Source organism: Conger conger, chromosome 1 (assembly GCF_963514075.1).
Source record: "Conger conger chromosome 1, fConCon1.1, whole genome shotgun sequence".
In the NCBI taxonomy this organism is placed as follows: domain Eukaryota; kingdom Metazoa; phylum Chordata; class Actinopteri; order Anguilliformes; family Congridae; genus Conger; species Conger conger.
In genome coordinates, this window is record NC_083760.1 from 16855694 (window position 1) to 16867190 (window position 11497).

The window sequence follows — 11497 nt, forward strand, 5'->3', positions numbered from 1 at the left end:
TTGCAGTTTTCTTATAAGCAATATGTGTTAGATATTTTTAATTTAACAATTAGTGCTGTTGTAAAGTCCACAGAATCTACCCATGTTAGATTACAATCATTTTTATACATATTTCAAAATATCTTTTCACGTATTGTGATGTTTTACGGTTTTTTAAGACACGGCTTACCTATATAGCATATTTACATCAATACACGTTCTCCTAAATCACGTTTAAAACGTGTAGGCTTTTAAAAATCTAGAGTCCCATTCAACGGGTATTATCACTAAAGTGACATGGTATCAAATAAATAAAACACGTTGTATTTGTATCGATCAATAGATCGCGCTTAGTCTATGATAAAGAAAAGCAAGTGATGTTTTTGTGATCATGGCCTAGGCTGAGATTTGTGTCGACAATAGGCTACAAATAACACACACCAAACAAACCCTTCGCCTTTCGTCATGTTTATTGGAAACTAGCTGAAGCCGATACACTATTCTTGTGAAGAAAATGTGAACTTGTGGGTTGTGGGGACGGTACCTCTATCCCAGTTTCCATAGCAAGAGTTTCCTAAAATTCAACTCTGAACAAAAAAAAAAAAGTATTCATAAATTAAGCAAAAAGGCAAGCCCAGCCAAGTGTTCCGTTGTGTTTAGAGTTCATGAGAACCATGAAAGCGTTGCCTTAAATGGGAGCTACAGTTTATACTATGGGACAGGAAGGGAAACACATCCCGAGTCCGAACAAGAGCCTTTATCAAAACTGCGTTTTGCGGGAACCATTTTACCAATTTAACGACTTGACAAACGTCAGTCAATTTATTAAGTACCACGGTTTACTACTATTTCACATCAGAAAACTCAGGGATGTTAGAATTTTTATATTTATAATATATATTTTATATACATTGAAAGTGTCGGATCTCAGTCTCTGTCTTACATTAAAAAAATAAAAATGAAATAAAATCTTAAGTGTTTAGGACCCGAGATCCACAAGGCTAGAAGTTAGCGGTCCCAATAACGAATCTTGGAGCTGGTGCGGATGTCCTTGGATGCTGTGTACCGACTGTGCGGCGCTGAGGCCTGCCAGAGGGTAAGAGGAGCCGCCGGGGTGAGTCATGTTTCCTTGCAGAAGAAGCACGGAGTTCTGGTCTGGGCTTTGCGGTGGAGAGAACTCGTCATCCGAACTGGACATCAGGGACTTGCCGCCATCAAGAGGAGACAGTTGATTCTGTTTGTTGTTGCCGGAATTGTTGTTTTCGCTGTTTTCTCTGTAAATAAATAAATACATAAATAAATATTTTTAAAAAACCATTTAATTTAGACATAAGGCCTCCATTAGTAATACAGCCAACTAATATAATTTAGCATCTCTATTTTGCATAATTGCAGGTTCTGAACGAGGCTACAAATATGTTCACTTCTATTATAAAACAATACACATTATAAAATGTAGGCCTAGTCTCCACAGATCAAACCGGTGAAATTTGTACAAGAATCGATTAACACTGACGGCTTCTAGTAGGCCTATATTGTTGGATTTGCAAATATTATTGTTCTATATCTGTGTACAATAATCGTTTGCATGAAGTTATATACCTTACTGGTAAATCATTGTTTTCATTTTATTTTTAAATTCCTGAAATTCAAATGCAAAAAATGGTTGCCGAATCTCAATCGATCTTTATCACTCCCTTATTTGCCGCTTCGCTGTCAGTTGCTACTTTGTTGTCTGTTTAATCTTTAACGTCTGTTTAAACCACATTTCTTTTCATAAAATAAAGTATTCCTTCATATAGGCTACCCGACATGATTATGGAATATGCATGTTTTAGGTGGGTAGGGCTACAAACATGCCCAGTGTAACTTTAATGAATGGCATATGCATTCTCATTAACTGTGGACAAAATGAATAAATCTGTTCGAGATAATCTATTTCCAGTTTTAAACATTTACCAAACTGATCATTAAAGTTGCAATGGCTATCATCAAATAAACATTTCATTTTCTCCAATATCAAGATATCTATGAGATAATATTTCATGATTTTGATAGTATAATGGGTTTTTTCGTTTTGCTTTAAATAATTGTGTGAAGTTTTAGTAAACCCAGGTTTAAAAAAATATATTTTCTTGTTTATACTCTTTAAAATGCTCTAATGCTCTTTAAGAATGCAATAAATTAAACACAGCAAAAGTTCAGTGTTTAGTGTTAAATATCTCTATCGGCTAACAGAGTGCATTTTACTCTTGAGATTTGAGCCAACATGGGTTCGTATATACTCCGAGTTTAATTAACACTGAATATTTTCCTGTTCGTGGTTCCAATATGGATCCAATGTATAGGCTATAGAGACTTATATACTAGGCCTACATTCAACCTTATTTCTTATTTTACAACACATGACTCAATTTATGCCAAATCTATGCGCGATTAGAAAAAAATTATTGTCAAGCGAAACTTCTAAGCGCCATGTTATTCTATACACTTCGACAAGTAAATGCAATTTTTATCCGCATTTTGTCTGACTGGGTGCTTTTTTTTTTCAAGTATAAACAGAATTATTACCTTTCTTTGGCCTCGGCAGCTCGGTCTCTCTGTCTTCTGTTTTTAAACCAGTTACTGACTTGCGTAGTGGTCAGTCCCGTGGCCTCGGCCAGTTCTCTTTTCTCCCTGGGGGAAGGATAAGGGTTGTGGGTGTACCACTCCCTTAGAACTCCCCTGGATTTCTCCTTAAAACAGTAACTAGTTTCCTCGCCGTCCCAGATCGTGCGGGGTAGAGGAAATTTCCTTCGGACTCTGTATTTCCCCACCGCGCCGAGTGGTCTGCCCCTCAGTTTCTCAGCCTCCACGTAGTGCGCCTTGAGCCACAGTTGCTGGAGCTTCGGGTGATTGTGTGGGGAGAACTGGTGGCTCTCGAGGATCTTGTAGAGCTCTCTGAAGTTCCCTCGGTGGAAAGCCACCACAGCCTTAGCTTTCAGGACGCTTTCGTTCTTGTGGAGATGGTCGCATGCTGGGAGAGACCACAGAAAGCGACCGAGCCTTTCGAGATTCCCCCCTTGTTGCAGCACCTCGCATACGCACGCCACTTGCTCCTGGGTAAACCCGAAGGAAGGCAACATTGACATAATGTCTGTAGGATAGGTGTTATTCCCCACACCAAAACCGATATCCTTTTACAGCTCGTATGTATTTGCGTCTTCGCGAGGTTGATTGTTGTTTAAGAAAGTTTCACAGCAATCCGAGTCGGTGTTATCCACTGCTGATGTGCACCGGAGTTTTGGATGTTGATTGTTGGGACAATTTGTTCCTGTTCAAGTTATGTCAGGCTTAAAGAGCGCTACGCGGCCCGCTGATTGGTTCTCCGTCCGCCCTATACCCTGGCAGCAGAGCAGAACAAAGTTTGCAGCTCCGTTTCCTCCCTGGAGGACGTCAGGGCTGAAACTGGACCCCCTTCTCCAGTATTACCTGAGGGAGAGGGGCACCTCGATACTAATCAATTATTACAGACCTTTAAAGCCATTTTCATTGAGATCTAAGTCCAGACTCACTCGTTTTGGTGAGGTTTTATTTAATCACGCCAATTCTGCCCATGAATTATTAATGAATCGATAAACAACCCAAGCAATTTATTACATTTTAATACATTATTAATAATAGCTTACGATACAATTTGCAGACGCACCCACATATAAAACTCAACGCATGCTTTCATTCGTGCATTTCCTGGTCTCACATTAGACTTACTACTCATTTTTGGTTGTATAATATAATACGTTGAAACTATAGCTAGATTATGCAGGGTGTATTATATTGTTTCCTGCACAGAAGAGTTCAGATATTCAGATGCGAGGGAAAAGCGCAGGAGCTGGCTACATTCGTGTAGTGCACCTGATCGAAGGGCAACGGCAGGTACTTTTTGTTGAATAGCTCCTGGAGTTGCCAGTTGCTAAGATTGAGATAATGAATGTACTAAGAATTTAAAATTCTTTACATTTCTATGACAGGCGTGCGTTTAAGGGCTCACTTAGAACAATACACACTCTATCATCAGAGATTACCTATTGTCAGCTATTTGATTCTGAGGTGATAGCACAGACAGACAGACAGCTCCGAGTTAATTGAGTCTTTGTTAAAATATGCGGTGGATTTGTTCATTCGAATGCATAATCCATGTATTTCCAGAACACACATTCCAAAGCACATAAACAATAGGATCGTGGGAGAAAGCACAATGGATTGAAGATAGAAGGCTTCTTCTTAAATGCGAGTAAGGACATATTTCAGTTTGTGGCAGCTCATCTTTTTTACCCAACATGAACACAAGAGTTTGGGAAAGGACAGTAAATACTGCGCTCGGGAATGCATTCAAGAGGGCGAGAAATAGTTGGCATGGCCATGGTATATGGTGCTTAAGATTAAAAGACTATGTTTATAACCATATATCCATATAGCTATATAACTTGTTAGCAAAGCGTTATATTGGTAAAACATATGTACCGAATTCAAGCAATATTTAATTGAAACACAAATAATCACTTGGAAGTTTAATGTCAAGTTTTCAGTGCATAACATTGTCGTTGAAATTTTATTTTTATTCCCCGATGTTAAGCTATTATGTGGATGGACAGCAATACACTTGTCATATTTACCACTGTACAAAATTCCAAAAATATGCCCAAAATGTAACAACCCAGAAGAACGAGATTCGGGTGAGGTCATGTTGACAATGCAACACTTGATGCTCCTACCGACGGTATTAGTATTTGAACGGAATGACTGTATTCTGTTTCATCCAAAAGTTTCATCCTAAGCACATAGTGTTTTAACTGAAGCATTTGTATCATGTAATTGCTGAAGTAAAAGTATAAGGCATGCAGAAGTTTGCGAATGATTTCAAGTAAGACATTCAATTTGCAAATCTGAATTAACGTATTAGCATATATTTAAGTGCACAGTGTTTTTTATAGGGGTCCTGTTTATATCGGGCTGAAGGATTTTATCCATACAAAAACGGTTTCACTGATTTTTTCTCTCTTACTCTTTTCTTTCTCTATACAGTGAAACATAAAACCGGTCCATTAGTAAATGAGTTCAGTGTTTCGCAAGCTCTTTGCAGCCCAGCCGCTGTTTTAAAGAATAGATCACATTTCTTTATCTTCATCTAGATCTGCAATGTGATACCCGGGCAACACGACGCACACAGCCACTCACCCAGAATGGGTTCACTTCTTTATAAAATTACGTATATTTTCGATGCACACATCTTCTTATTTTTTTAAATAAAACACAGTTTAGATTTAGCCTACATCTATTTTGCTCTCTTGGTCTTTATATTAAAATAAAGCTGTTACAACTGGTTTTAACAGTCTTACCAGGCACCTGTAAAAACAAACTTTGTCAGTGCCTCGAGACACTTTGACACGAGGAGGTTACTGAAATCTATCCCATTTTGTCTGTCTTTGAGGATAATACAGTGCATTCACCTCCTCCATGTCCTGAACAGATACAACTGACGTAGGTTGTACTCGTCAGAAGAAACAATGTATGAATTTCAGTCATGTTTGTGCTTAGCCTACTGAAGCCTACTTACCTAGCCAAAAACCAAATACACATTTGTTTGATTGACTATACAGACGCTACATAGGAAGTATGTGTAGTCTATATGCATTCTATTGGTCTACATCTTTATGGTAGGCCTAATTGTAGAGATAAGTATTTGGTAACCGGACTTTAATGTGTTTTAATGTATGTTAGTGCATACTTCAATTATTTATACGTTGATTTATATTTGGAAACGTATGTGTATCTATTACATTGATTCGTTTTATTTGCCATGCGAAACAAGTTGGACTTATTAAGGCATTAGGCAAATTATTACTCATGACAAACAGGGGTGAAAATGTTACAAATGTAGTTGAATAATATTCATTTTCATTTGAGTAGGCTACCGAATGCGACCACTTACTGATGATATTGGAATTATAGACGTTTCACAATGTGGACATTTTAGACGTTTGTTGTAACCAGCTCACTTACAAGCGATGAAACTCACATTAATTGAACGATCATTTACAACTGAGGTCAGAATTTTAGCAAAAAAATATTAAAACACCGCACGGAAAACGGAATGACAGATGTCCCGCAATGAAACGCAACGCTAAGTCCAAGAGAACGTAAGAAATGCAGTTCCATGCCTCGTATTTAACGATTTCAGAAGATATTTCAAAATATAGCGTTGAGACTTGGGAGATTGCTGAGGGAGGGGGTGGGTGCTACAAGTGTATTTCAGAGTATTTAACATTTTGCCGCAGTTTGGATCCAAAAGCCCCAAACAAAGGTAATTGTAATTAAAAATGGAAAAGTGAACGGAGGTTAGTGAGGCATGGTCGCCTGACCATTATAGTACCGGCCGCTCTGGCCTCCTAATCAATTCTAATGCAATACCAATTGGGGTGTCTGATGAGCCGCTCTCGGGTTTCTGTAATGTCTCTACCACATTGCGCCGCGCCTCCTCCTTTAACCCGAGAAGCCAAGGGGACGTGCCCATTCTCAGGTCATGATTATTTCAAGATGTGGACGCTTTCTGCCTCTGGGCGACGACTGGCGAGGTCTTTGCTACTGCACACTGCTAAAGCGAATGGGAAGAGGGATAGAAAAGAATAGAAAAAAGAACCACAAATACATACCAAGAAAACACTTCATAAATAACTGTCCCAATTATCTTACATTACCGATTAATAAGTCTCAATAAACACGTGTATATATCGTTTTCTCTGTAGGCTAATTACGAAATGTATAGTTGTCATTTTGTAGCACAAGAAACAAAGCAATCATTTATGTTAAACCAGAACGACGATGTCAGCTGTTCACATTAACAGTGCAGACATTACACAAATATTTGAAAATATGTGAACTGTATAGGCCTTGTCATTTGTAAGACTTTCCATCTGGTAAATAGTAATGCTTTCACAAAACGGCTTATTTACTGGAGTTTGCACAGGCAACATAAAATGTTCCCTCTTCACGCAGCAGCATAACTCTTCGAAAGAGCGTGTTTTCTTGACAGAACAAAATAACAGTTTGACAGCATATCAACCCTTGTTTCTGTTATCGTTTAAGCAACGACTCAAAGCAATAAACAAATGCAAGAATATTGAATAAAATAAAAACACATAGGCAGCAAATCAGACATATGTATCTACATATGTCTTTAATTACTACGAGTAAAATGGCTACTGCATTTAGTATTATGGCAGATTTATTGCCTGAAGTGAGTGTAGGATATATTTTGAAATTCATCTGCATGCTTCTTTTCCTTAATATAAACTCAGAGAAATGTAACTATATATTATATTGGCCTACCTATATTGCACTTACTTGTGCCGCAGGGATAGGGCATGTTATTTATCTTATCAACGTTCGCCTACACTTTGTATGCCTACTTGAGTTATATCAGATTGATATAAGAAAGCATTAGCTCCAAAACGCCTAAAGTGCAGTGCTTAGAATGCGAAGGGTCTCGGAGAGCCTGTAACACAACAAACAATTGACTTAAATAAGTTATATGCAATCGGAGATGGGATTATCATCTTAACATAATTTCCTGTCACGTTTAAAAATTAGGTATTGGTTAAGAGCATTGCGTTATTTCCCCCATTTAAAAATCGTTAATATTTATAACGATTGCTCTTTTTACTGGCAAGGCCATTGATGCGGATCATTCCAAGTCTTTTAGGCTACATCAGCAGTCAAGTGCTTGATGTGGCCGTTATGGGAAATTTAATTAAGTAACATAAGTAAATATGTAAAATGTTAAAGGTTGTAAAATGTTTTGTTGATAAAGAATAGGTCCACTAATTGAAACTTTGTGAAGGCCTATACTGATGTGACTTTATACGTATTATTGTTTCTTTTGTTAGAATCAAGCGCCCTGTAAATATGAAAAAAAAAAAAAATTTCAAATGTATTCATAAAAAGAAAAGGTTTATCTTGACAAATGGCGTCAACTCTACTTTGTGCATAGCCTACGCTGTATATCAACATAAGTATTCAAATATAATTAAAATCGCTATGAATATCATAGACACCAACAGGTTTGAAGTGTTTATTAACTTGGACATATTAACCCATACTGTTACAGCGCACTGTGGTTTGACAGGGAGAGGGCGCCAGTTAAAAACAAACTACATTGTTTCCATAACGCACCATAAGGAGTCGGCTTATAGGCCATTCTTCTTGGGGATAATAATGTCAATTCAATATTTGCCTCATTTAAATACAACGATAATTATAATAACAATTATTATAATGATTATTATGATTATGATTACGATTATGATTATGATTATTATTATTATTATTATTATTATTATTATTATTATTATTATTATTGTTATTATAAACCTAGTTAGATGGCAGTGTTATAGCATACACGCGGGAAATCCAATATTGTATGCGATTTTAATGGTTTGTTTACTTAAAAAATATAACATTAGTACACGCTCACACATGCGCAAACATACACGCACGCGCGCGTACACTCACAGAAGCACACACCCACACACACACACACACGATTAAATATTTACTTTATATAGCCTATACTGAACTCTACTGACCACTACAAGAAAAAGAGGTGGGGAGAAGGGGCCGGGGGCGGGGGTGGTGGTGGTGTCGGACAGGTGGCTTTTGGCATGGCGAAAGAAACTGTCAAGCTCAAATGGCTTTCAGACAAAGTAAAACTCCTCAATAGTCATCTGAGAATCTTATCTGCGTCGCTCCTGTTACAAAGTGGGGTTCTGTTCGAGAAATACCATTTGTCCAGTGTGGTGTGGAGATGGAGCGGCTTCCCAGCTGTTCCTTCTCCCTCTTCCTCCACCTCTCCCGTTTCAAGGGAGATCAACATGGAGAGGCACATCTCTCTCTCTCTCTCTCTCTCTCTCTCTCTCTCTCTCTCTCTCTCTCTCTCTCTCTCTCTCTCTCTCACGAGTGAATTGGTTGTAGTGCTTTCGTCTGCTGGTCTCGTCTTTTCATGCGGTAAGCGAAAATGTTACAGATTTTCAGGTTGCAGGTTGAGCCTCCATTTCATTTCACTCTTCCCTCCTTTCATAGCCAACGGAATGAAAAGAGCCCGAGATGAATTCATCTGACTGGCCAGTTAATTGACCATCACGTCAGAAAACCACCTATATGTAGGCTGTAGCCATTGAAACCCACGTTTAAATCACTTTCCCACTTTAATAATAAAAACATGAATGGGTTTTCTGTGCCACGGTCTGTTATGGTTAATTCATACTCTTTTCAGGCGACAGTGATTTTACTAGGCAATGGATATGGGAAAATAAGAAAATGTTGAAGTTATTGGTGGTAAAATACTTTGTTGTGTTACTGTTCCATTCTTTTGTCATTTTGTGGTTATGCTGTGACCATGTTTGTGTTCCTTTGGAATCCTTGAAATGCTTCTGCTTATTTTTTTCAGGACCCTGCAGTAGCCAATCGATTTTTATAACAACAACAACAACAACAACAACAATAACAATAATCATAATAATAATCATAATAATAATATAACCTACTATTACACTGCTACAACTACAACTACCACGAGTACCACTAATGATGATGATAATAATAATAATAATAATAATAATAATAATAATAATAATAATCATCATCAGAAGAAGAAGAACATATTCATTATTTTATTTGCATTAACACCATCATAGCTATTCTCATATTTGAAAACTATTGCTCATAGATTCTACAAGCCCACACAATAACACGCCTGCTGTTTTCAGAAATGATGTATTTGGTGAATTATCCCACCCAGAAAAGGAAAACATGCATTTCCTGGAGAACCGACTTCAGAAAAAGGTTTCAGAAACAGAAGGTCAAAATTGTTGTTGTGAATCTCATAAAATGACTTTTCTTCGGTGTTAATTTCCCCCTTTCTGGGATGTCATATACGCCCTTTAAGCCTTGCATAATGAGTAGAGCATGTTTATGTTTGGGGCTGCTAGGGCTACCACGCACAATATGAAATACATATGTGGTGTGGGAAAAGGTAAATATACATCGGCATATTGTAGTCTTAAGGCCTAGACAGCCTGCATAGGAGTCTGCCTGATCACCGATTTCCACTACCAACGCCAGAACTGCTGCTGAACACAGTAATCTGCCATTCATTTTCAGACAGGCTCACTCTGAAGGGCAATGGCACGATCAATTTAAATACAGGCTCTCTCACGCCGTACTCGTACGCTGTTTTTGTTTGAAGAGGAACCACAAATGTACACCAAAATAGTGGTGGGTCTTTGAACGGCGCAGAACCCCGTGACCTCCGACCCCTCATTAGTGGAACGTAGAGCGCTGGAGCACCGTGCTCCTCAGGTCATGTTACATATGGCTCGCAGTCTGCCGCAGAGCATTAAATGTCAGCTTTGAAATTTCCATAAGGCCAGAGGTTAGCTTTTTTAATAAGCCCTGTTCTGGGGGTTCCTTCTTTACTGGTTGCCTGTGTGTGTTTTACTGTGTACCTATGTAATTGTGGACAAAACGACACTTTGGCCTTTTTTGGATTGGAAATACCTTTCTGCTATACTTTGTTTTTGTGGGAACAGAAGCAAAATAGCGGTTACACGACTTCTGTTATACAGAATTCATATTTTAATGTTCTGAATATGTTTCTATTTGACTTGGGGAGGAGCAGTTGTAATAATATTTTTAAATCAAATACATGACCTATAATAAAGAAAAGACAGTTGAACTTAATGATTTTCCAAATTCAGAATTCTTTGAATGCTCACAATCATGTGCTTAAAAGTGCGCTTACAGTTTCTCAAGGAAATCTAACTGTGCTGTGTCTAAATCTAACTGTGCTGTGCCTTTTCATCCATGAATGGCAAGAAAAGGTGGGGTTCTTTTCACAGCATCTGCGCTGCAAGCACTGGAGTTGAAAACACCTTTTTACCGATTCCCCCCGCCATTATCCCTGGGGACCAGGCCGCTCTGGAGTCACATGGCCCAGGAGGTTTTGTGTTGAGCCCCACAATGCCAGTTTCTTACTCTTCAATATTAAAAGAGGTGCTACCTGATACCCGGCAATCAGCTAATCTAAAGCCCATGGCGACGAGGTCACCTACGCACAGGTAACAATACCCCGATTACCCGCCTCCTTTCTGCCTGAGCAGCATTCAACAGGCAGTGACTCACAGGCTCATTGTGTGTCGGGGTCATACCCATCACCTGCAGCAGCCCTTCCCACGACGATGCCCTGAAAACCGGAGGAGAAAAACAATGTCCAGCACACAGGTCCCAATAGCGTTACCGTAAACTACGACAACCTGGCTTTACCGCCGGGCCAAATATGAATCTAATATGGTATGAGTTCAGGGGAAATCTCCTGAGTCACTGGTGTTGGGTCCTAACTGCTGAGTCATTTACGGTTCCATTTAAACGCAACAGTAAATTACTTGGTAAGTTTGGTGAAGTGTGATTTTCAAGATTCAGTGCT

General features: G+C 38.6%; 1 protein-coding gene across 1 annotated transcript; it reads right to left on the minus strand.

The window, feature by feature from the left end:
* Positions 1–431: 431 nt before the first annotated feature.
* Positions 432–3364, minus strand: LOC133107890 (homeobox protein six1b). Its single transcript, XM_061217174.1, has 2 exons — positions 2551–3364; positions 432–1253 (listed from the first exon to the last, which is right to left on the minus strand). Exons 1-2 carry the CDS (start codon positions 3108–3110, stop codon positions 959–961), a joined length of 855 nt encoding a protein of 284 aa, XP_061073158.1. The 5' UTR covers positions 3111–3364; the 3' UTR covers positions 432–958.
* Positions 3365–11497: the final 8133 nt, after the last annotated feature.